Source organism: Anser anser (genome assembly GCF_964211835.1).
Source record: "Anser anser genome assembly, chromosome: 1".
Taxonomy (NCBI): domain Eukaryota; kingdom Metazoa; phylum Chordata; class Aves; order Anseriformes; family Anatidae; genus Anser; species Anser anser.
Genome location: NC_139720.1, coordinates 166,775,677 through 166,802,578, shown reverse-complemented (window position 1 = coordinate 166,802,578; position 26,902 = coordinate 166,775,677). Strand labels below are relative to the sequence as shown.

The window sequence follows — 26,902 nt, the reverse complement described above, 5'->3', positions numbered from 1 at the left end:
AACAGTTAGATGTAGTATCTGTCTTAAAACAATAACATATATAGAATGCATGGAGGTATAATTAACAAATGGACCTCCACCTTTTGGATACAGTTAACAGAATAGAATAGGTATCTCACCATTTTTAGGGCGTCTAACGGTATACATCTAGTTAACATACATAAGTAGGCAAGAAGCCAGTAGAAGCAAAGATAACCCTGTCTAATAATTATTGTGTATTTTTCAGAATATAATAGGTTGTCCTCAAATAAGGTCTCTTGGTCTTTTTTTTCTTTCTCTCTTTCTTTCTTTCTTTTTTTTTTTTTTTTAAACACTTTTTGGAGACTATATAATGCTTCAGCAGACCTATAAAATGATCTGAAAGACATTTGTGTCACTCAAAAAATGTTGGAAACAAAGGTACTAAAACAGGAGTCACATAAGCATACCCATAATTCAATAGTAATGACTACAGCCAGATCTGGCTTTGGCTACAATGACAATTTATTTCTTATGGTTAGGAGAAGTGGCTTAAAACTTTCAAAACTGTTTTTGATAGTAAAAGTTAATACAGTTATTTTTGATGATACATTTTTGCATTTCAGTAAAAGGCAAAAACCTTAATTTACTTTCCAGTGACAGGGACCTTCTGCCTCCCCATTCTGACAGATTTGGCTTTGAATGGAGTGCTGATTTTCTTTACAGCTTTTCTGCATGTTGATATAAATGATTTGCTGTTGCAAAGCTTATGTGCTGAGACCCAAGCCCTTTATTCCTGACTGAAAAGTTAATGCAGTGTTTGCAGGGTCATACGTATTCTCCAAGCAAAACTGAATAAGTTGTTGTCCTTTCTTCAGTGATCTTTCCCAGTCTACCTTCTACAAAAGATCCCGATCAACAGCTTCTTCCTCTTTATTTAACACTGAAAACCTCAGGGGTAGGCATTACACTGGTTTTGGCACAGTTTAAATTAGCTTTCACAGTTGACTGTAGAGCTCTTCAGTTCCTCAGCCTTTGGTCTGAATGAGGGCTCCTGGCACTGATTAGTGAGCATAGTGGTGTAGAAGGAAATGCATCCTGCCTCAGAATAAATGCCACTGTCTTCTCAAAGAACTTCTTTATTCTTTCTCATTTATACATGACTAAGTGTGATATAGAGACAGTAAAGCAGCCATAGATGGCAGATGAAAATTCAGACAGGCCCATGATGTTAAGCTTTATTCAGCAAGGTGCCTGACATACTTAATATATTCTAGACTAACTCTTAGTTCAGATTTGGAAGGCTCACTTAGCAGCGATTTGTTTCTGTAACCTTAAACTGTCTTCTTCTGTGCTGACATTACTAGGTAAGGGCAGAAATGCCCTTAAGGTTTTAGCCAGATTTCATTAGTGCGGCCTTTACATATTCAGTCATGGCAGAGGGAACAGCTGTAGATCAGATGCTTTGTAGGAGGTCAGCTGGGAAAGATCACTGAAGAAAGAACAAGAAATGAAACTTGTTTGGTGTCATATTTAGAAAAGTCAATGCTGAATATAGAGATGGAGGCTGCTTGATGGTTATCAGCAGATTTTAGGAATCATGATCAATACCCAGACCAAGGGACTTCTTGCTCAGTATAGCTCACCACGGCCTCTTGGCCTCAATTGACCAAAAGAGACAACAGTCAGCATGGTGTTCAGTTAAGGTCCTCGGGCAGCTGTTTTCTCCATCATACCTAACATTTAGCTGAGCATGATAGCAATAATGATGGTGCTAAGAGAATTTTGAATTCCCATGAGTTTATAGGAAGTCATGCAATGTAGCTGCCATGAACTCAAATGCAAATTCTATGTAACTCTTCTGTCAGCGACATTATCTTCTTAGAAAAAGGGCGTCACCTCAGTAGTTTTTATAAGCCTGCTCATGGCTTGTAATCAGAAAAGAAATGGAGGTCTATTAAAAATCTTGTGTATGACTTCTTCAATATATGCATCTTGATTATTGAGGCAGTTGGTGATGATAGAGTGAGTAGATGTAAAACTTCATTGAGTATCCTGAGATTTGACACTAAGTGTCCCACCAATTACAGACATTGCAGCAAGTCTTGTGAAATTCGTGTGCTCCTGTTTTCTCATCCATGAAACTCCACCTACAATACTGGAGTCTTTATGTGAATTGTTTGTGTATCAGCAAAAAGGAATGATGAAATTATAAGTAATAAGGCAATAAATCTTTCAGGAATTAGGGAACATCTAGACCTAGAAATGGGCTCAGCAAGACTTACAGGCTAAGTATGCATCCACTGAATGAGTAGGGACTTGTCACATATTTTCCTGCCTTATACTCAGAGGATGCGTAGTTCAAGAATACGGCCAGGGTGTGTTTAAAATTTCTTTTCTCACTCTCTTTCCCACGTGTGTCCAGGATCAACTTCAGTTTGGCCTTAGCATAAGAACAGTCAGAATAATGTGATCAAAATCTTAAGATCTATTTTTGGATTATGTTTTTCTCCATTGCCTTCCAGATTTGCAAATACAAGTGTTACAAAGGTTTTCATTGCTTTCAAAAAACAATAGGTGACATTGCTAAAGCTTTTTTTTTAGGCAATGATTCATACATTTCCTTTTTCTACGACATTTGGAACTTTATCTGAATGTTTTCAAGACCAATAAAGTATTAGCTGTGCTTGAATGTCAGGATGGGATTCACTTGCCTTTTCCTTTTTGATGGTGATCTGACTTGTCACCAGATAAACCAGAATTACAAAACCATTATCCACTGAAATAAGTGAGACTCACAAACATATCTGACAGAACAGAAGGACTGGAAAATATTAGAGCTTTATCTCAAGTGAACTGAGTTAGAACTCAAATGCAGAGTGAAAGTTATAGCAAAATATAGACAACTCAATTTCTCCGAGTTTTTAATATAGAGCGTAAAAGGAAACAAATCATACTTGGTGGTTACATCATACATTAATTTTGATACCTTTAAAAGTTTACTTACAGAATATGTCTATAGGTCTTTTATGCATTAAATCAAGAAAGACATGAGTAAAATGAGATAGCCAAAAGGAGAATTTTTGTTTAAATGAAGAAACTTTTGCTAATACTGATTCATGGTCACAGATATTAAGCTTTTGAAAATTAGCTAATTTTCTGAGAGCTTGTTACACAATCCCTGAATAATTTCCCTTTTTGTTTGTGTCTGAGAAGCACAGAGGTTCAAGATATGGCAGAATAGGAGTGTCTGGTTAAAGTAAGCCATAATTTTTGCATGCAGCCTGCCTTGACAGCTTTTTTTAAACCTACTTTACTTATCTTTGCCAGCCTTTTATTCTGCTGGACTCTTCATTAGTTGTCAAATTTCTAATCCTATTTTACACAAGGTGCTAGAGGCAAAATAAAAGGCAGCAGCATGAGGCCAACAGTGGCCCAGTTGCACATAGGTTTTTCTGACCTTCAAAATAGGGCTTTCGTGTAGATTCATAGTGGTATTTTAAGCATTTTTCTGCAAGGGAAAGTTAAAAGCAGAAAATACTTTTTTTTTTTTACTTTTTTTTACTTTTTTTTTTTTACTTTTTTTTCCCTCTGAATATGGTTACTTACAAAGTGAAAAGTAAATGAACCAATAGAAATGTGCTCCATACTTCTGTGAAGATTACAAGCACAGCTAGGTCTTAATTTAAGGCTTAACATTTTTATTTTATAATACGTGTATTAATTTTGTCAATACTTGATTTAACAAATCCTTTTGTATAAAATATGACAAGAAAACCCTCTGTACTGCTGTTCCAAGTCTTTTTTTTTTTAATGCAGAATACAAAAACATATATTTGTTATCCTGAGTTGGGTATTCCTAAAAAATTCCAGTCATGTTCTGAGGTTGTATTAAAATATTTCATCTTCTTGAATTTATGAACAAAGAATATATTCTCCTCCTGGCAGGCTGTCTGTCCTGCCTCCTTCTCATCCATTTCTAAAAATACTCACCCCAGGCAGAATGTTTGTAGTGGTGTAATGGTTGTCTGAAAATACTGTGTTCGGGGGTGGCATCCTTCAGAAGGACCTTTGAAAAATGTCAGTATCTGTTAAAAGCCACCTACCATATTTGAAAGATATTTCCCCAAGTTTGTCTAAATTGCTGTGTGTAATCCCAGAAGTTTTATGCTGTTGTTTTCCATCATCATCTATATCCTAAAAAACTGTTGACAAACTTAAGAAGTATGAATTCAATTCAGCCAGCCTTGGACACTGACGTAGTTTATTTTTTTCAAATGACAGTTATACCTGAACTGGAAAGAATTCTCCACAGTGGCATTTCACTGCATTTTTCTGGTATTAAAGGGGCTTCTTTAATATATGACCTTATAGGTTAGTCTCTTCCCCACATTAATACTTGACATCTCTTTCAGAATTGTTAATAAATGTGACACTTGGTTATGTGGTTCTCTCAGCACTGATATCCCATGTGTACTATTGCTAAAGTAAATGTCGTTTTGCTAAGGACAGCTAGGGAGATTTAAAAAATCCTGGAAAGTATGCCCTATATCTAATCAGATAAATTCAGATTTACCCACTAATTCCTGCAATTAGCCCTATTTTATGTTTTATCCTTTTATAAAGAATAGCTGTCAAACATTAACTTCAGTTGCTAACCTGCGCTATGCTTGAACCAGTTGTCTGAAGTTGTATACCCTGTGACGTCTCCTTTGCACTAACCAGCTACCTTAAGTCAAAGAACTTGCGAGATGTCAGCCCTGATTGTGTGCCACAGTCATGCCAAGCAGCTGTTGCACGAAGCTGAAAGTTAGAGAACTCTTACCGGTGCAATAAATTAATATCTTCTAAGGGTTATGTTTTACAGAAGGAGTTCTCTTCCTCAGGAACCATAAAGCATAGCTGAACAGGTCAGTCAGCATGTACTTTTGTGCTGAAAGCTGCAACTGCAATTACTTCTGTTCACTTACCAGGCCTCCTCAGGGTTAGTATTCTATAAATCAGGCTGCTTGTTGTCAGGGTGTGCACATGCAGCCTAGACTTTTATTACTTTTGTTACAATCCCTTCGGACAGCAAGTAAAATCCCCCTTGCGTGCCAGTTAGTGCATTCTAATACTCCAAGTATTGAAAATAATGTATGAGGAATTAAAAAATGCTGCTGGCTGCATAGTCATGATGGTTTGAAGTCTACAGAATAGGACTATCTCATCTATCCCTCACATTGCGCCAGGATTAATACGGGCCAGGAAACACATTTATAAAGTAATGATTCTTAAATTATTGCAAGCACGTGAATCTATTTTTGTTGTGATTTACAAAGAAGCAGTATGTAAAGGGTGAACTGTTTCAGATAACTTTTATTGTTGTTGTTGTTTGAAAACTCTGTAAAAAGTGAACAGAGCAATTTAAGGTAAAGCAAATCTGAAGTTACCCAGAAAGAGAGTTAATCACAGAATCACAGAATCATCTAGGTTGGAAGAGACCTCCAAGATCACCTAGTCCAACCTCTGACCTAACACTAACAAGTCCTCCACTAAATCATATCACTAAGCTCTACATCTAAATGTCTTTTAAAGACCTCCAGGGATGGTGACTCAACCACCTCCCTGGGCAGCCTATTCCAATGCCTAACAACCCTTTCAGTAAAGAAGTTCTTCCCAATATCCAACCTAAACCTCCCCTGGCGCAACTTTAGCCCATTCCCCCTCGTCCTATCACCGGGCACGTGGGAGAATAAACCAACCCCCACCTCTCTACAGCCTCCTTTAAGGTACCTATAGAAATATTAAAGTACATATAAATTTTTTTAAAAGATTGGGCTTATGACAAGAATATTTCCTGCTGATCTTGAGGTAGTTTCTGCCTTCACTGTTGACAGAAAAATGTTAACTACAAGAAGAACAAGAATGTAAGTGATATAACTTGCCAGTTTTCTACAATCAGTTTTTCTACAATCAGTTTCTATAATCAGTTTCATTAATTACAGTATGCAGGTTTTGATACAAGACCATTAAGACATTTTAATACTTCTCTCAAAGATTAATACAAAAAGTTCTTGTATTTGGGCCTTGGAGTAGGAACTCATTTTCAGAGAATCATAGAATCATTCAGGTTGGAAAAGACCTCTAAGATCATCTAGTCCAACCTTTAACCTAGTAACTGACAAGTCTACCACTAAACCATGCTACTAAGTTTTACCTCTGCACGTTTCTTGAGGACCTCCAGGGACTGTGACTCAACCACTTCCCTGGTCAGCCTATTTCAGTGCCACACAACCGTTACAGTACAGAATTTTTCTCTTAATATCAAACCTAAACCTCCCCTCGCACAACTTGAGGCCATTTCCCCTCATCCACTTGGTGCTTGGGAGAAGAGCCCAACTTCCACCTCACTACAACCTCCTTTAAGGTAATTGTACAATAAGGTCTCCTCTGAGCCTTCTTTTCTCCAAGCTAAACAATCTCAACTCCCTCAGCCACTCCTCGTAAGACTTGATTTCTACTCTTCACAAGATTTGTTACCCTTCTTTGGACATGCTCCAGCACCTTGATGTCCTTCTTGTAGTAAGGGGCCCAAAATTTTGTCTGCATACTATTTGATTTTTTATAGGAAGGTGTCTTCAATTAATTTATCTGATTCTAAAAGAACAATACCCAGGAGATATTAAAAAATACTAAACTGAAAATTGTAAAAAAGTGAATACAATATTTTATATATATATAACTTGAGTAAAAATGTAAAGTGTATCTATTTACTGAGCTAAGTCTTAAAAAAGCCCATTGGAATTTGGTTCCCCAAATGCCTGTATTCCTTTGAAAATCAATCACAGAAGCAGGGTGCTCTAGGGCACAGATTTGATACTGTCATAGCCTTTCTGTTGCTTCATGCTATGAGTCATCAGAAGTAAGCAGAAAAGCTACTGACAACCCTGTTGAGTAAACTGCATATAAAGCCATAACTGTCTGCTGAATGAACAGGAGTGTCAAATCTACTGCTTTCTGTGTTTTTGGTGAATACACAACCCTAAAGCTAATAAATACTTAAGGGCTGCAAGGCACATAAAGATGATAATTGACATAGCTGCATCCACAAAGCTTCAGTAGACTTTATAGAAGACTTGAGATTTATATTTTAAACACTTGCAAGAACATAATGGCATAGAGGATTCAGGAGACAAGTAATAATGTATATTTTACTCAAGCCAGATACATACACAGCTGCATGCTTAATAAAAATTGTAAAAATGCAAGTGAGTAAAGTAACTGTCTGAGGCCTTATTTATGACTTAACTACTCATCTTACTATTGCCACCTCCACTTTTCCACTGAGGAAACAATATGTTTTCCAATTCATCAAGGAAAGATGAGGTTCTTGCATAACTTCATGACTCCATGTTCTGGAGAAAAACTCTGAAAAACATCAAATCTGTGATAAAGAGAATTTGCAAAACTATGTAATATATAGGTTATTTATTCATGACTGGTATGGAATTCTAACTAATTGGCAGTAGACTCTCTGTGCATTGAGCTGGTTCTGTTTCATTCATAAAGAAACAGATATCCTGATAATCTCATCAAATTGAACCCCAAAGCTGACCAACATGATCAAGAAGAAATTTGAAACGTCTGTCTTTATCTTTCACTAAGATGCTGTTTCATGACAGAACTGTTCAGAATGAAATGTCGGTAACGAGACATATGGAACATTGTCAACTACAAAGTTATAAATCAGGCCCTATAGGGGAACACTGCCATACAATCACAAACATTGTTCTTTTCCTATTGCCTTCTTCTTAAGACAAATTTGCATATTTTTTTGTTATTTTTTTTCCAGACAATTATTTAATTTTGTTGCAAGTTAAGGTTACTAGATGGTAATTTCATAGGTAAAATTGCTGAAACTTTTTCAGTAGAGTGGTTTTCAGTTGAAAAATGCATTTTCATGGAAATGAGGTGTTTTACAGAAATATATTGACACCATTTAAATGCTCTAAAAGGAAATAAAGGCATTCAAGCATCACCCTATGTTTGGCTTTGATACTATAAAATGTTCAATTAAAAAAAGTATAAAAGACATTGCATTACATTTCTAATAGTTACATTACTTTATTGTATATATGTTTAATGTTATTATATTGAAAAAGAGAAAAATAATTAACCAACAGGCTCTAATTTGAGAACAATTTTTTCCCCTTAAATCAGATAATAATAATAAATCAATTTCTATCTCTTTTATGAGAGTTCAGTAATCAGTGGATGTAACTAGTGCTCAGTGTCCCTCAGTTTAAACTTGCAATTTCTTGTGAGAAAGGAGAATTTAATTGGGAAGGAGTAGGTCCAGACAGCCTACAAAATAGACTAAATGACTTTTTGACTGACTTAGACACAAAGAATTAGTCCACAATTACATTTTAGATAAGACATTGTTCAAACATATATCAGGAATATTTGGCTGATTTAGGATTCTGGTAAAGATACTTATATCATAGCATGTTAGAGAACTGGCAGTCTTTGAAGTTGCCCATGACATGCTCAGCAGGAATTATTTTTTTTTGAGACAAGTATAAGGCATAACTTGTTTCCGAAACCTAATTTGGTGCTTGTAGCAAGAGTGTGTGCTTATGTGCATATGGCTGATTCTGTGAATATCATTGAATTACTAAAGTGATGTGTACTTTGAACTTCTTATCAGTTTAATTTCAACTTTCATAAAGAATGTGTGAATTATCATTTCTGTTTAAGTAATTTTAAATTGGCTAATTTCTAGCCAGCTATACTAATTGTGATTTGATCAGTTTTTTGTTCTGTCTGTAAAGGAAACAAGATCTTGATGACCTCATCAAAGTGAATTCAAGGTCTTTCACAAGTGACAAAGAGTAAGTCTTCAAAGTTCTCAGGCCTTGATTTTCTAAGGCAGCGAGTAGTTTGCAATGATAAGAATGTCAGGAAAGGTAATGTTGCAAATCTGTAAAATGTTCCTAGATATTATAATAAGTAGAATTCCTTATACAGAATTATATTAACATGAATATAAAAATACAGATGAATTAAATGACGTGCACTGTCAGCTGAACAAGTGATATCTACGGCAAGCTTCCATACTTGCCTTACATTCTTTCTCATAAAACTATTACAGAAACATTTTAATATAGTTAGGGAAGGGGCATTGAGCAAATTATTGTAGAAATCATGGATGATAAGTGTTGCCCCAACAGGCTGTAACAAAGCTTTTAAAAAAACAGTTTAAAGTCAGTTTAAAAAAAAATCCAGAGGCAAATCTTACATATAGTTTCATCATACTTCTGAAATTAAAACAAGAAAAAAATCTTTTCTTATATGTGAAGTTTGTGAGTCTCTGGATACTTACATTTTCAGTACAAGGACAGACATAATCAATGCCTTCATTGTTAACTGTGATGACACACACAGATAACTTCTTGTCATTCCAGAAGCAAAAATTATGTAGATATTTGGACATATTTTTAGGTGTTGTCTTTAGAAGTATTTTTTTTTTTTTAGTCTAAATAACACCTTTATTGGGATTAGGATGTTTGAATTGGAGTCTGTAATTTAATACTGAATTCTTTGGACGGTTCATGTTTCTCCTTTACTATTTCCACTGGCAAAGAAGAGTTTTTAACTATTGCACTGATATGTTTAAACAAAACCTTCTGCATTTTCTTGTCTGTACTAGATAATATTTTTTATTTAATTTTACAGACCTTTACCTTGCCAGTGGAAAATTGTTAACATATTTTCTTATTATAGTCAAGAACTTAAGTGTCTGCAAATTCTGAACATAAATGTAGCCAACAATTTAATTTTATCCTTTTAAATTTGTGTATAAATATATTCCTTTATTTTATTACACTTTACCTTTTCCCAGCTTGAGGGAATGTTGTAACAGCTGTATTTGTTTGTTGTTTCAGAGGAAAGGACCTTGAGGATTTTACTGAAATAAATGCTGCTTCTCAGAAAAATAGGAGGCAAGACTGTCATCTTTCCCTTACACTCTTGTAAAATGTGTTTGGTTACATAATGGTATTAATAGGTTCTGTTCTATAAAGATCATTAGGGGAGTAAATTAATACTTTGATTTAATCTAACTTTTACAATTTCCCTATTAAATATAGGATAGTAAAGATAAATAATTCAATGTGGAGGAAACTTAGATAGTTTTTATATTATTGTAGCTCTTAACAGTCAGTGTGTGACCATCTTTTTTTTTAAGTTATAGACCATTTAATAGAAATGTTATTATCAAATCAGTTTTTTCGCAGCCAGTGAGTTACTAGTATAGATGTGGTCATATAGTCCTAGAGAACATATATGGACCTAAATAACAGTAAGAGGAATCTGTGCTGGATATATCAACAAAGCAGATAACAGTTTTGCAGCATTTCTATAGCTCACAGTACTGGTGGCTGTCCTAAATGAAATTATGTTATCAAGTTAAAGTGATATAGCCATAGTCCATTTACAAAGTGTAGTCAGACTCTTCAGCTCTAGCATGGCAAGATGAGATGCAATGGTCATGAAATGCTACACAAGTGATTCAGACTGGATATAAGGCAGGCAGTCCAGCAGTGGAAGAGGGTGCCCAGAGAGGCTGTGCTATCTCCATCCTTGGGGATTTTCAGGGGTCAACTGGAAAAAGTCCTGATCAATCTGGTCAGACCTCAGTGCTACCCCTGCTTTTAGCAAGAGGTTTAGAGACTTCCCAAGGTCCCATCCAACCTGAATTATACAATCCTATACAGGATTTAACTTAGCATTTTTGAGTAGCTAGTCATACTTTTGTAGTGATATGCTGGAGAGAAACTTGAAAAATACTGAGGTTTGAACTGATAACAATTCATAACTAAAAACTTGTGATGTGAAACAATTTTGATACAGAGTGTAGTGAGAAATCTTCTTTGTTAAATGTATACTATATTTTTCTTTAACGTAAATGATTCAACTCATTTAATGTATTTAAGTTGAATCAAATAATTTGATTAATTCTGAGGTGTTTCTAACTTCCACAGGGATGAGGACCTTGGTGATCACACTGTAGTAAAGTCTGCTGATGACCAAAGCAACAAGGGGTGAGACTCAATTCACAATTCTCTCTAAATTTTTAAGACCTAATATCAAGAGTTGTAGTTGTTTAGTGTGGTACCTGAAAATGCTAATTCTCATACAAACCAGAAGAATTTGCATAACTTGAGTAAGATATCTGTATTATTTCTAAAATGTGCCTGATTAACCAAGTATAGCAATATAACTGCGCGTGTTCTGATAACGATAAAGAATAACTCAAACCTATAATCTCTTGTAGTGAAGGAAAATGAAGATCCACATAAGTATTTTTGTACTTATCTAGGTGTTTTGTGACCTCAGCCATTAACTTCTCAAAGAAACATAAGTAAAAGCATTCATAGTTTTAAAAAAAATACTACTGGCTTGTCAATTAATGTGAAGCTAGTATTATGTTTTCAGGTATCAGTAATATGGTATTTGAGTCTTCCATTTATTTGTATATCTAAACGATGAAGAAAAACAGCTACACAAGTACTTTTTTTTTTTTTTAATATAAGAATTTTTACCCTAGCAGTCCCTCTTGATAGTCTGACCAGAGAAACATTTACTGAAAGTGTACAGTGAATGAGTTTCTCTTTTAGTTCTGAAAAGAAGCCTGCCAGATTAGGACTAAAGCACAATAGAGGGTGCTGCTTCATGCAGCATGCTATGCATATAAAACAGTGACCAGCACTAAGTGAGGTTCATTTAGCAAAGCTTCAGACCTTGGCAAGCTCACTGAAATAAATCAAGCTGCAGACCAAACACTCAGAGTTAAGGTTTATAATCATCAAGTTGTTTCAGAATATAGCCTTTGGCAGAACCAAACAAGAGCAGCCTTTGTCTGAGCTGCTTGGTAAAATCAAGAAAATTATTAGCACTTATTACTTATATCCTATAATTTGTCTGACAAAGTTTATTCTTATATTTAGTTGCATATCATGTTTATGGCATGAAAAACTGCAGGAGACAAGGTTTCTTCTGCTTGTATCATAACCCTGCTTGTACAAATAAGAGTTTATGTATCTGTTTAGCTGTTCATTTCAAATAAAAACATCACTGTAGTATATATAGTGGAGAAAAAAATGCCCATTACTGAGTTGGAACTAAAATACAGTAAAAATAAAACATTACAGAATATGGCTAAGAACACACAGAATGTTATCAACCATTGAAACATTACCATACAGTTGAAAACATCAGTGTGGATTTCAAGGAAAATAGGGTTCAATTTAAGTTAGGTGAAGTTTCTGATATGAATTTATCTCCCAACATTAACTGGAAGGCTTAAAATTATAGGTCTGATTCTGTTACTTTTCACAAGCAACAATTTAACAACAGTAAGAAAAAGATAAATTTCTTATACCTGCTGTTATTAGCACAAGCTTCTACTTTTATGGATGTAAGTGTAACTAAAAACTGTGTAGCTGAAAAGGACTTTTAAAATCTTTGTTTTCTCATCACTTTTTTTTTTTCTTTTAGGATAACTAAGAAAGCATATGAAAATCGTCCAAGAGCTCCAAATAATCTCCCAGAAAAAAGCTACCCCAGCAACAGTGAAAGAAAGATCAGGTACTGTGGACAATGAATTGAGAACCATAACATCTAAAGTGCCATTTCTTAAAAAAAAAAAAAAAAAAAAAAAAAAAAAAAAAGAGAGAGAGAGAGAGAGAGAAACCATCTTTATGAAAGAAATTTCAGGGAAATCTCACAGTGGTCTCCAGGATCATGCCCAATCCCCTTCCAAATTCTGCTTCCAGAATCCCATGAATAGAAGCCCACAAAGCATATCTGTAGTGCACAGGGTGGGCAGGACCAGACATACCCTGTGTAGCTCTAGAGATGTAGCTGAGGCATGAAATCTGGGAGAGCAGTTAAGCCAGCATTCTTATATAATCAATAGAGCAAAGTCATTTCCAGCATGTTACTTGGATGCGAGTTTCACTGTGGAGTAGGAGGACTTATTTCTTTTTGAGGCTATACGGAAAGCATTATGTTCTTCCGGTGCCTTGTGAAGTTCCTAAAGCTATATGGGATGAATATGAACCCATGTACCTCTCTTACCCCAATCACTGAAGCTGTGACCTGCATTTCTGACTTTTTAACTAGGTACAAACTATTTTTGAAACCTTTTTACTCCTGCAGTACTCTTGCTTTATGTGGACTCTGTCCCTAGAAACACACATATTGCAAATCTGAGTGAAAAAAAATGTGTTATAGGGGTATTTAGTAGAACTGACTAAACACCAGGTCTCTTGGTAAGGGGAAATCATTGGATGTTCATCTGAGGAGATGCTTTCTGTATGATGAACAAATCCAGGTTTGCTACATTATTATTGGATAACAAGAATATTTTTATGTTCTATAAAATATAAATAAAACATCATCTAAATTTCTCACTACATATGCAATTGTAATGCATTTATGGTGTGGCATAGTAATCAAATATGACAAATATACATTACAAAAGACAAATAAGTAGAAAAGTATATCTGGGTTTTGTAACACCTTACATATCCGTGTTTTTGGTCTGTTTTGTTTTCCCTGAAAATAGATATGTTCTGCAAATATACAGTTATTAAAAAAAATCCCAACATTGCTGAATATTAAACTAGCATAAAATGAAACATAATAATTGCTGTATACTTTATGGATTTCTGGAGGAATAGGATAATTAAATCAGTTCAGAAGTGCTCAAAACATGTATGACAAGATGGCTTCTTCAGCTGTCACATACTTGCTCATCCCTTCCATGCCAAACAAAACTGACAGTTCAGTAACTAGAACTGGGGCTGTTAAAAAAGGAAGAATTAAATGGTAGCTAAATTCAGTGTATTCCATCCTAATCTGTATATAAGGAACAATACAGTTATTGTAGGGGACGCAAATAACACATTGAACAGCCTATATTTTAAAGACCCTCATTTTACTTCTAGGGACATACTGTAATTTTGTTTGACTGTTTCACAGCTCTTTGGGGACTAGCAAAAGAAAAAAAATGAAAAAACACGGCATGCCACCATTTCCTGATATGTATCATTTAGGCTGGGATGTGAGCACAGGCAAAGCCTGTGTAGATACCATAGTGTAGATTTCACTTAGTGGGCTTGTGGATTTCATTTTTGAAATACTGAGGAATCGTACAACAGAATGCAGTCTAAGGACAATTCATGTCTAACTTACATTTTTAAAATTTGATATGTATTTCGCGATGGTTGGGAAAATAAATAAAGAAGGAAAGAAATGACTAAGTGTGATTTTTTTTTTACAAGCATGTTACATGTTTAATTTTCATACTATCAGTGTAGTGAAGCCTTTAAAAACAAAAGTACTATTTAGTAATTGTTATGTACTCACTACTTCACAGCAAATCACATCGTGCCTATGAAGAAAATATAACTGGAAATACTATCAAAACAGTTTACTCTACTTCTGATCGGTAAGTACACATTAATAATGTTATATGGTATCAAAGGGCACAGACATTTTACATAAGCTTTCAGGTGTTCAGACAAAAGAGAGCAGTGGAAGTCATCATTAGGCTAGTCAGGCAGCTTTTCATACAGAGCTCCCTTTCAGTGGGATCTTGCCATCAAATCATTACCACAATTTGGCAGCCTAATATTATGTTAGGCTTCTCAGAGCTGACATTTAAAATATCTAAAACAATAGCCAGTGCCTTAAGTGGTAGAGTTGGCTTTGTGATTATGTAGGTCTCTGTCTTTTATACCTTCTTACTCCGCAAAATTTCCTTCCATTATGAAAATAAAATATTGTTTGTGGTGACCAAGTTTAAGCCCAGATGTGGGGGAATAGGTTCACATGATAATGCTGTTAAAAACTTAGTGTTTTCACAGCGGTTAATACATTCCCAAGTATAGAAACATATTTGCTCAAATCAGTAATATCTTATCTCTTGGGGAAAAAACATTAAATATGTTCACTATTTTCAGTTCAGATAATTTGGACATTCCCATTGCTTGGAAACATACAGAAACATAAAAACTTGTATCCTTGCCAATGTAAGTATAAGGAACTCTGGGAATGATTAAGAAATGAGTACAACGGTTTATCATGGACTGTAAAGGAGCAAGACCAGTTAATTTTATAGTGCAAAAACAGCACCAACACCAATCTAGAGAAAGTATAGATTGATGTCATATGAGGATGCAAAAAGAACTGAGAAAAAAAATATATTAAAATAGTATCGTTCTTATGAATACCAGCTGGGCTGTTTTATGCATATGTTCTCTATAGCTGCCTTGAAAGTAGGATTTCTGTCTGCAGTACAATAAATAAAAAACGTTTCCAGGCACCTCTGCAGCATAGAGGAAAATTCTACACCAGACTGACTGAATGATAGCAATTTAAATTCAACTACCAATTTACTTTTGCAATTAAAATATTCTAATTATTACCCTCCACTTTATCCCCATTTAACATACATGCTCCTAGACATTCAGCAGTTTAGTACAGGCTCTCTTTGTACTCTCTTGAGTATGGTCTCACTGTTTGAAATCATTCTGTTCACCAAAGAAAATGATTCTTTCTCTCAAGGTATTGTTGCTATTTGGCAATTATGTTCATCAATTTGCCCATCACAGGAGCATGTATATTACACGTCAACTAGAATGGAGGAAATACACGTGACTCTTTTCCATTTATGGCCATTGTACAGTATACTAATGTCTTTCCCACATAATGCACTAGGTTTATCAATTTTATCCTTGAGATTTCAGTGGTAGTTCTTTTTCTGACAGCTGATTTTATATTATATCCACAGGAGTATAATTGGAAAAGATATATGTACATACTGCAGGAAGCCCTTGGGCATAGATGCCAAAATGATCTTAGATGCCTTGCAAATTTGCTGTCATTCGACTTGCTTCAAGGTAAGAAGATTTCACCTGCTACTAAGAAATAAAACTTAAATGTAATACCTACATTATATTACAGATTTCTTAGGCCTTCTCCACCTGGAAGAAGAGGAAGGCTTGCACACTGGAGGAGGAGATTAATCTAGGAAATACTAGTCTCTAGTCTCTCTCTTCCCTCCCCAGTCCTTTTCTCTCTCTCTCTCTCTGCCTCTCCTTTCTTTCTCTTGCAACCACAAGGATAAAGGTTGCAACAGGACATAACCAGAATGTCATACACGTTTATAAGCCTTCAGTTATATATGCTTCCAGTCTGATATAGTGAATTCTATCCTCCTTACTGTTTCATCTTACTGTATTTTTTTTTCTAATTTTCTATGAAGTCGTGTGGATTTACTTGATTGAGTGCCTTCTAAAGTCATGGTTTGTGGGAAAGCCATACTCAAAGGCATTAGTAAGAAGAATTTAGCATAAGTAGCAGAGGTGAAATCATTTTACCCATTGGGATCAATGTATTAGTTAAAATTGTGTTGCTATGGATAGTTTCTGTTGTAGGATAAAATAATCTTGGTTCTGCTTGCATCTCCATGTGCAGTTTGTTACCGTAACAAAGAAAACTCAGGGAAATCACCTCATTAGCATAGCTAATTTTCTGCCCAATCTTGCATGGCCTTGAACACCTCCAGGGATAGGGCATCCACAGGTTCTTTGGGCAACCTGTTCCAGTGCCTCACCACACACATTCCCAGCTCTCTCAGCCTTTCTTCATAGGAGAGGTGCTCCAGCCTTCTAAGCATCTTTGTATCCCTCCTTTGGACCCAATCTAACAGGTCTACATCCTTCTTGTGCTGGGGGCCCTAGACCTGGATGCAGCACTCCAAGTGGGGCCTTGTGAGAGGGGGATGTTCACCTTTTTAGACCTGCTGGCCACTTCTCTGTTGATGCAACCCAGGATGCAGTTGGCCTTCCTGGCTGCAAGCACACACTGCTGGCTCATGTCTAGCTCAAACCTGTTCTAATAAGTAAATACAGACTCAGGTTTGCTTCCATTCTTTTTAGATGGATGAACCCACATAAAGAGGAACGGGCTTTTTTATGCAGTTAGGAGTGTTAACATCTTCTGTTGGTATTGGCTGAGCTATTGTTTAAATATTTCAGATTATTTCTTAGATGGTATTCTTTTTGCTACCTATTCCCAAATGGCAATGTGTCTGGCCAGCAAAATTCAGCTTAAGTTTTGTGTAACCACATGCTTACGAAAGCATTGACAGAAAATTAAACAACTAATGTAGGTCTGTGGTTCCTGCTTACAGTTATGTACTTAGCTAAGTAGTGCAATACCTCATTATTAATATTCATTTAGCATCTTATGAATACTATATCCATTAGAGATTTGTGGTTGAAAGAACTTTACAAGGTCTTTGTTTCTTTGTAAAGGTATATGGCAAAAGTTTGGTGAGCAAATAATGTAAGTTCTAGGGTGTTTTTCTCTATAAAACTGCTAGTTGATCTTGGTTATCAAAGCTCTGAAAATATTCCTATCATCCATTTTGGCGATTTATGAAAGAAAACATAAAAGGAGAAGAGAAAGCAGAGTTTTTTGCAGTACCTTAATACTAGCAGATTATTTAGAAAAGGCATAATAAAACATAATTCTGTAATACTGAAAAAAAAAAAAGATTTAAAAAGAAAAAGAAGAGTGATCTCTAGTGCTCTAACACATCAGTCAAACTGAGTATTACATTTCAATTTCATGCTAGCCCTGATGAGTATAGGAAAAGTACAGCAATTGCATGTTGTCTGGATCCTGGATCTGATTCACATTGTATTTACATCCATAATGTTGACATTAAACAATTTCTTTACTCTTTTAGCTGCAAAGGAAGGTTATGGATAAGACTTAATTTTTTATTTTAATAAAGATTCTCAGTTGAAATTTATCTGAATAGACAGCCATTGTGAAAATTATGGAAAAACATACAACCCTTCTGGGATGGGTGAATATTTGTTTACTGAACTGAGCTGTAAAAGCAATGCTCATTTCCATTTATCAGTGAATAAAATATCCAAACAAACTAGAATTTGTCCTTCACTCATTCAGTCAGGAAAAAAAAAAAACACCACACAACTGCTCCAGTGGTCAAAATTCTATTCTGTAGATAGAATTCCTTTGCTACTTGATACAGTGTAAGATTTCCTTGTGAACTTGGCAAGTTAGCATCTGTGTTTATCTGTTGAGTTTCATATGTGAAAAAGGGGAAATACTTCTGTATCTCAAAATTTAGCTTTTCCATAAATTTATTGAAGTGGTCTTTGGAATCTACGGTAATGGGTAACATATTTTATGGTTAAGATAAATTATTATAAAACAGTTTGAAATAAGATTTCCTTGAGATCTACTCTGAGTTGGATGTTTAAGTCTGATTGTGCTTCCTTTACTCAATGAAAAAAAAAAAAAAAAGACCTTGAAAGGGTGAATCATCTTATTTTAGAATAAATTTCTAAGCTAACAGAGAAATTACCCTCTGGAAATGTCTGGGGGAGAGAAGGATTTGGTAAATAGAACATAGGGAACCAGTTGAGACAGATATCTAACTAGATGTCTAGTTTAGTGTTCATGAAACCTACTTTTTCAAAGTACAGATTTGACAATATTGCAGTTCTCATAACCCCTATTCTTGTCTGGGTATGTTTACTTCCTGAAAGACAGCATGCTGGGAATGAATAGTGAAGGGGTTTATTTTAATTTTTCTTTTTACTTTTACTTGTGCATTGAAGTGTGAAGTATGCAAAAGACCACTGGAAGATTTGAAAGCAGGAGACAGCATTTGGATTTACAGACAAACTGTGCATTGTGAGCCTTGCTATTCCAAAGTTAAAGGTAAGATGCCAGATATATTATATTGAACATAAGGAAAAAAGCATAAAGAACTTCATTCAAATAACTTCAAGATATTACAATGCAGCTATTGCTTTCACTTATATCTGTGTACACAAGTATTTTCAAAGTATTTAATTCAGTAAGACTGAGTTGCTTATGATTATATACAAGCCCAGGTTCTAGAAACAATAATTATTCTGTACCTGTGAGTGAGATGTCTTCAGCTCCCTGTGCAGTCCATGGAGACAACTACAGTAAGGCAAATAAATCTTGCTCTGAAAGTCACAAGTATATTTCAAGAGTATCCAAGAATCAGGTTGTTATTCTGAAATGAACAAGCCAGGGTTCTGAGGTATTTTCACCTAATGTAGTCATTGTGACAAAAAAAAAAAAAAAGCAGTTACAAAATCTGTTAAAGCATAATGAAAATATTAGACTGTGAGTGCCATTCTTTCCCATGTGAGGAAGATAGGGAGTAAACAAACATGCAACATGGTGAAGAAAGAAGCTTTTGTTTTAACTCCTCTACTCCTCTAAAAGTTGCTAGATTTTAAGTCTTCCTTGTTCATGGCAATTATTAATTTATAATACTATGTCAGTACCTCTATACCAAATAAAGACAAATGGAAACCTAAATGAAATGTTATGATAAACTGGTGTTCACCTCTGTACTTCTTTTGAGAGAAAATCATGTAAACTGTAATTATATCAATCATTGTGTGTTGTTAAAAAACATAATGTTATTAACCATTGCAAAATTGGATGAGAAGAATGAGTTCTACAGTTAATCAGATTAAAAAAATAAGGCATTGTGACAGTTACAAAACTGTATAAAGAAATACCAAAGTATGCATATTAAGTGTTATAAACTTATATATCCTATTTCAGCAAATGACAAGATGTGAGAGACAGACTCCAGCAGATTTTCTAAAAAACAATTCATTGTCTTAAAGTTCAGTGACATTTAGAGAATGTTTATGGGCTTGGCATCTCTGATCAATCTCTTCTCTCTTGCAGAAAAATGGATCTACTAATTTTAACATAAAGAAAACAAGACAAAGAAGTTCCACTACTGTTTAGTTAAGTGTATTGGCCTGCTACTTCAAACCACTGTGGAAAATTATCAATTTTAATTTCTAGAAATAAGTACTTTAAATGCAGTCCTACTGCATTGTTCCCAAAAGAATTAATTCCAGGAGAATTTAGATGCCTTTTCATACACACGTTCCTGAAAATGAAAGAAGATATCGTTCAGTATATTCATTAGATCTGTGAAATTGCTAAACTGTATGGAAAACTAATGATAATTTATTGAAAAGTTTTGAACTGCAGAACCTACACACCCATTCTGAAGGATGTTGTATTCTCTACTGAAACCACATCTCCTCAGAAATGAGGAACTGTTATCTGTATGTAGTATGAATGGGATTAATCTCCTTTAAGATTAGCCATTTGAAAATCAACTATCCATTTTAAGCTACTGGTTTCATATTAAGTGAGGTGGGTTTTTCTCCATCCTTTGAGGACAGATATCAATCTCCAGAGTAAGATTCTTCCCAAGTAACCTAGATGATAATTTTAAGATTACTGATTTTCCAAGTAATCTTTGGAAAATAGATCTCTCTTTATAAACTGCAGAGGGATGCTAGACAAAAATTATTAGGAGGGTTAAATTAGTAGTATCAAACTCCGTGTTTTTAAGCTTGGTAACTATTGTATTACATTTTTGTTGTGTTTTTTTTTTTTTTTCCTTTTTTATGTGCACACTAATAGTTGCCATGAAATCAAGAAATGCATGCTTAGTGTGATATTATGTTGTATTTATCTTTTCTACTATTTTAAGCTGCCTATCTGAACACCTGGGATGGATTAATCTCTCCTAAGTTTAAACCCCTACAGTGTGGACATCTACATTTAAGTTACTTAATCTATTCTGTCTTTATAGTCATTAGAGAGAAGTAGATATTTTTAGGAAGTGATTCAGTTGGTCAGACTGCAAACACCTATTTTGATGAGGTTACCCATACTCTGAACATATGTTTTACATTCCATTATTTCCAAAGGAACCTGGAGTGAATAGTTCAAATTTTAGACATCTCCATTAGGCCAGATGACCTGCTTCTCTTGAGCCTACAGTGAAAACATCTTTTTTTCTTTTTTCTTTTTTTTTTTCTTTTTTTACAATGTATATCTGTTGAGGTATAGAAACTGAAAGAAGAGTTCGTTCTTTTTTATAATATGTTTCTGCAACACTAATTTGTTATCTTCATTATTTGCCTAAAATAGTAATTATTTCAGTGGTTTACTGGAGAAACAAAGGTGTTGACTACTAGTCTCCACCTTGAGAAGATTTAGATCATGGTTATTCAAAAATGCTTTTCCTTCCTTACCTCTCAGATGAAAAGGATTTCTTAGACATGAACATGGTAGCGTTAGAGTGCTTTTGGAGGCTGCTGAACCTCAGTAGAGCTTAGAAGGTCAAAAAGTGTCAAAGCCATAGATTAACGCTAGTGTTGAAAAATCATTGCAGCCAAACTTCCTCTCTTCACCTTTACCTACACTAGTGGAGACAGGAGCTATGGATTTACGTGTAATTTAAACCATCGGACCCTCAGCTGAATAATGATACAATCTGTCTTGCCTGGCTTAAAGCACGTTTGTACTGTTATATGAAGAGACATGAAACAGTAGATAATTTGTTTTGTTATTTTTATGAAAAATTCTTATGAATTAATGGCAGTACCTTTATTAAATCTATTATTATCAATGTTTTTTCTTGTGTGTGCTTACTGCTGATGACATACTGTAGTCAAACTACTCTCAGTATTACCCAGTGCTTCAACAGGGTAATGAGACTTGCACAACAGGTGGAGAAAATCAGTAGAAATGTTTTAATATTGGGTCACAAATTTAGTCCTGTTCGGAGACCAACTGTTATTGCTAAGGCTGAGTTGCAACAGAAGATGTTGGATATTAATCTAAGCCAGTACATTAGAATCCAGGACAGAGTTTGAGGGGATGTGAGAGTTTAGTTGTCTTCATTGGAGACCAAGAGAAAACTGTGGATCCAAATATCTGCTACTTAAATGCTCACTGACAGGGAAGTAGCAATACAGAAACAATAAATAATAATTCTGCACTCATTAATTCATCCTTGCTGAACAGCCCTGGTAATTTTGCCTTTTTTTTTTTTTTGGTTCTTTTGTTATTTTTTATTGTATGTTGTAAGTTTCCTGAAAAGAAACACCGGTTATGTGTCGCTTTATATTTACTATATAAAAGCCTGGATAGCAGTACTCGTTAAAAAAAAAAATCATATTAACATCTCAATACCAATGTATCAAAACTTAATTGTTTTTTGTCCTTTTTGCATATCATTAGCATGTGGTGTTTTATTTCTCTTTGACTAATGCTTCCATGAAACAATCCAAACGAATAGTTTGCTGGCAGCTGTTTTAATGAACGCGTTATCTTCAATAATGCATTAAATTAGACTGAAAAGCTGTATTGAGAGATAATATACTAAATTACGTGGGGTTTTGTGATTCATCAGGCACATTTTCTCAATGTGTAATGGATACTTTATTTTACAAAGATTAGGCATAGCTCTACAGGGGGAAAATCAAGCAATAGGAGAAAAGGAGTGAAATAATGCATATGATACATATTGATGCATTTAAACATGTAGTTGGTATCAAAACTACTGATATTTACATGAACAAGGAATGTCACAAGTACAGGTTCACAGTAGTAATGTATTCTGTTGTATCCCTTATAGGTTCTTACAGAACACTCTGAGCATCCCCTCCCTAGTGGTGCTTGAAGCAAAGTGACAAATGTTAGTATTGTCCTCCAATCTGTTTCCTCTTGTAATAAGCATCTCCATGAGTTTGACAAGACATGGGCTCTCTTACTTTGGAAAACCTCATTAGCTTGTAAAAACCTGGTCAACAGCAGAGGATCTTTGCTTTTATTTAGTAGGTCAACTCAATATGTTTCTTCTTGGTGTGGAGATGCATGTTGTGCTGGGATAGTTTCATGTGTTCAGTTTATTTCCTCAGAACGTGTATAGGTCAGAACTATGCCCCCCCTCTTCCCCCCTTGATATTTTAACATAATCCTATTATTTAGGATAAAAAGTATCCTCTTTCATCGTTGTTTTTGCTTTTTGATCATAAGTGCTGCTCGTTGTAACTACTCTGTTACACCAGGAGACAGTTTTAGCTTCCAGTCGTCAGTATCAGACTACAAGGGAGAAATGTAGTCTTCTTTTCTGCTGTACCAAAAAACCTTGTTTTTCTTCACAGCAGCATAACACCAGAGACACACTTCATTCCATAAAGACAGTGGATAAAGACACTTAATACTTAGGCAGGTTTGATGTGCCAAAGTCTGAAATTGATGACCAAAAATGCTCTGTGTAACTGCTTAACTGATGAATATCCTTGACATCTTAAGGTAATTAGATATTTCCTTCTTTAATTTGAAAGGCATCAAGATGTTTTGCTCTTTGCCTTGTCTGAGCAATTCAGTTCTTATCTCCCACATCAGTAAAATTGTGACTTAGAAACATTCTGTGCATTTCAGGGAGAAGAATCTACAGATATTCTCAAAGCACATTAGGCATGTGCTGCGAAGATCAGACCCCCTCAAAAATGTCATCTTTTAAAGTCATGGAGATGGTGTTGCTCTCCTCTTTGAAAAGCTTACTGACCCAGAAAGTGGGAGGGCCAAGTTCAATTTCTCCCCCAGTGTTACCTATGTTTTAACCAAGTCGTTTAAGGGTCTGTTGTGTGAAATATAACATGCTCCAATCTGTGCAGGGTGGATTCTTATAGCCCACAGACCACAGGATAGTTGCACTGCCTGCTCATTCACTATCTGTGCACCTATTAACCCTTCAGGAATTACTATGGAATAGAAAGTATGGGAACAGTCCCAGGAGCAAAGACCACATCCTGGAACTGACAATTTTTCAGGGAGTATAGTTATAGGATAAGGGAGAATGTCTTTAAACTAAAAGAGGGTAGATTTAGATTAGATATAAGGAGGAAATTATTTACTATGAGGGTGCTGAGGCACTGGACCAGGTTGCCCAGAGAAGCTGTGGATGCCCCAACCCTGGAAGTGTTCAAGGCCAGGTTGGATGGGGCTTTGAGCAACCTGGTCTGGTGGGAGGTGTCCCTGCCCATGGCAGGGGGGTTGGAGCTAAATGATCTTTAAGGTCCCTTCCAGCCCAAACCATTCTACGATATGATTCTATGATTTTATCAATTTCTCCATGCCATCAGATTGGTCTAATTCATAATTAAAAGCAGTCTTAATGATTCTCTATTAATCTCTGTTAATGCCATGTTCAATTCTAGCAGTATTAGAGGAGTTACCTGTGCTCAGATTTGGTCAGAGCACAATAGCAAGGGAGTGGGAGTTTGGGGGTTTCATTTGATAGTACTAGAAATGTCTTCAGATGATGATCTCTTTTGAGCCTCGGCATTTTATTTGCCTTTTTAGTCTCTGAATTCTGCTGGTCAGGGACTAAATTCCCTCTGTCTGTGCAGTGCCCAGCACAGCAGTGGCCTCTGGGTGGTACTGCTGCACCTGTGTATGTGGCTCAAGAAAAACTGATTTCACCTCCCTTTGCAAGCAAGCTACTTATAGATTTGCTATTTGTGTGGAGTTTTTATAACTGTGTCAGTTATAAATTGACAGCTACAGACTCATAGGCTGTGCCAAGACTTAAAACTGCTTGGTTTTGTCCTGTTAGATTCAATATCTGAGAATAATCGTGCCAAAAGCACTTGTCTGAGTATTGGCATTGCTGTACAATCATCAGACATCTGTTTAGGAAGCTCAGACAGCTATTGTGGTCAAAACAACGGCAGCCAACATTCTAAAACTACCTCATCTGAAAAAAAAAAAAAAAGAAAAGAAAAAGAAAACAATCATTTCTGAAAAGAAAATTCAATATTTTTCTGGCTTTCAAGATGTTTTTTCTAACGGAGGAAAACAATTAGTACTAGTATTCACATGTCAAAATAGCCAAAAGAAGCAGAAGAGGGAGAAAAGATTAAGGAGATGAAAGCATTATGCAAAGAAGCCAGTTAAGGACAAGCAGAATCTGTGATTTTAAAACCAGGGATAAGAATTTAAAAAGTAATAGTGTTGCCATAAATAATGGTGCCATTGAAATCAATAGTAAAACTTGACTGCAAGATGAATATTCTAGAAAACGTTGCTTTATCTTCACATCTTCTAGTTCCTCTAGGAAGTTTTCACATATGGAAATTTGAATTACAAAAACCCTGTCTTTAATTCAAATACTGGAATTAAGAATGTGGTACCAGCTAACCAAACTTGCAGAACTCTGACAGCCAATAATTTAAAATACTAACTACTATTTGGAAAGTCTACAAAAACATATTATTGATAATACATTTGAAAACTGCTTTTATCTGTTTACCAAAGTATCAGATAAGTAAAAGTAACAGTAAAGCTTTTTGAAGTAAAGTACCAGTCTTCACAAGACAAAATCCTCTGTGGGAGCAAGCGTGTTAGTTCTGACATCTGTGGACAGCTTGGGGAAGAAAACAAGAAAGAATATTATTTTTTCTGCCTCTTCCACTGTAGTATGAGACATCCCATACACTCAGACAGAGGAGAGCACATGCTTTGAGAACTCTCTCTTTTTTTTTTTTTTTTTTTTTTTTTTTAATTGAGCCTTCAAAGTAGAATCAGATCTCCTCAGTAGGAACACAAATGAAACAGTGAAGCAAGGCTAGGAGGAACTTTGCTTCTTATGAAGAAATCTGAACAAACACAAGGAAAAAATCTAGCTGAGAAGGATATGCTCTGAACCACAATTCATATGCCCTTCATAAATCCAGTGAGAGCACTTACAAAATGCTTTTGCCACAATATTTCTTTTATTTCCAGATTGTCTCAGAAAAGTCTGATTACAAGGTGGTTCTCCTTCAGCCTTGGAGGTGTGTCTGACACTGACTGTACACCTGCTGAATGGACCAAAATGACACAGAGTCAGTGTATTGGGCTTATGCGGCAAGGTTTGTAGGGCAAGTGGGGCAGGTTGAACGGGTGGCGTCTGTGAGCAGAGCCCAGTAGCTACCCCATGTCAGATCAGAGCCAGCTCCAAAAGGGACCTGCAGCTCGCCAGAGCCAAGCCAGCGAGCGACACTCGTTGGGCGTCTGGGAGAACAGATTTAAAGGGGGAAAAACCTGCTGCACAATAGCAGCTGGGAGAGTGAGGAGTGAGAACCAGCCCTGCAGACCCCAAAGTCAGTGCAGGAGGGCAGGAGGTGCTCCAGGCACTAGAGTAGAAGTTCCCCTGCGGCCTGTGGAGAGGCCCCTGGTGGAGCAGGCTGTCCCCCTGCAGCCCATGGTTCCCACACGGAGCAGATCTCCACGCTGCAGCCCGTGGAGGAGCCCCCGGTGGAGCAGGTGGATGTGGCCTGGAGGAGGCTGCGGCCCATGGAGAGCCCCCGCAGGAGCAGGCCCCGGGCCGGAGCTGCAGCCCGTGGAGAGGAGCCCACGCAGGAGCAGGGGGTCTGGGGGGAGCTGCCGCCCGTGGGGGACCCGTGCTGGAGCAGTTTGCTCCTGGGGGATGGACCCCGTGGTACGGAGCCGTGTGGGAACAGTTCTTGAAGAGCTGCTGCCTGTGGGCAGCCCCCGCAGGATCAGTTCGGGAAGGACGGCATCCCGTGGGAGGGACCCCACGGGGAGCAGGGGCAGAGAGGGACCGAGAAGGAGCGGCGGAGATGAAGCGTTTAGGGACTGACCGCAGCCCCCATACCCTGTTCCCCTGCACTGCTCGAGGGGAGTAGGTATAAGAGAGTGGATGCGGATAAGGTGTTTCTAGTTTGCTTTTAGTTTCTCACCATTCTAGTATGTTATCATGAGGCAATAAATTACATTAATCTCCCTTATGCTGAGTTTGTTTTGCCCATCAGGGTAACTAGTGACTGATCTCCCTGTCCTTACTCAATCCATGAGCTTTTTTCACCATATTTTCTCCACCTGTCTTTTTGAGGAGGGGCTGTGAGAGAGCAACATGGTCGTGCTGAACTGTCCATCAGTGTGAAACCATCATAGCCAGAAAGACTGATACATCACT

The 26,902-nt window shown here is 36.3% G+C and overlaps 1 protein-coding gene across 8 annotated transcripts in view; it reads left to right on the top strand.

The window, feature by feature from the left end:
* Positions 1-21,542, top strand: part of SCEL (sciellin) — a 96,983-nt gene extending 75,441 nt beyond the window's left edge. For 7 of the 8 annotated variants that reach the window (XM_083820571.1, XM_083820569.1, XM_083820570.1 and 4 more), the window contains 8 exons: positions 8,775-8,834; positions 9,888-9,944; positions 10,986-11,045; positions 12,502-12,591; positions 14,387-14,458; positions 15,803-15,911; positions 18,672-18,774; positions 19,792-21,542. In XM_083820571.1, the coding sequence (XP_083676697.1) occupies positions 8,775-8,834; positions 9,888-9,944; positions 10,986-11,045; positions 12,502-12,591; positions 14,387-14,458; positions 15,803-15,911; positions 18,672-18,774; positions 19,792-19,808 (568 nt within the window). In that variant the 3' untranslated portion in view covers positions 19,809-21,542. The remainder of the gene's footprint in view (positions 1-8,774; positions 8,835-9,887; positions 9,945-10,985; positions 11,046-12,501; positions 12,592-14,386; positions 14,459-15,802; positions 15,912-18,671; positions 18,775-19,791) is intronic. The other variant, XM_083820572.1, reaches the window with a different exon arrangement.
* The last annotated feature ends 5,360 nt before the right edge of the window (positions 21,543-26,902 follow it).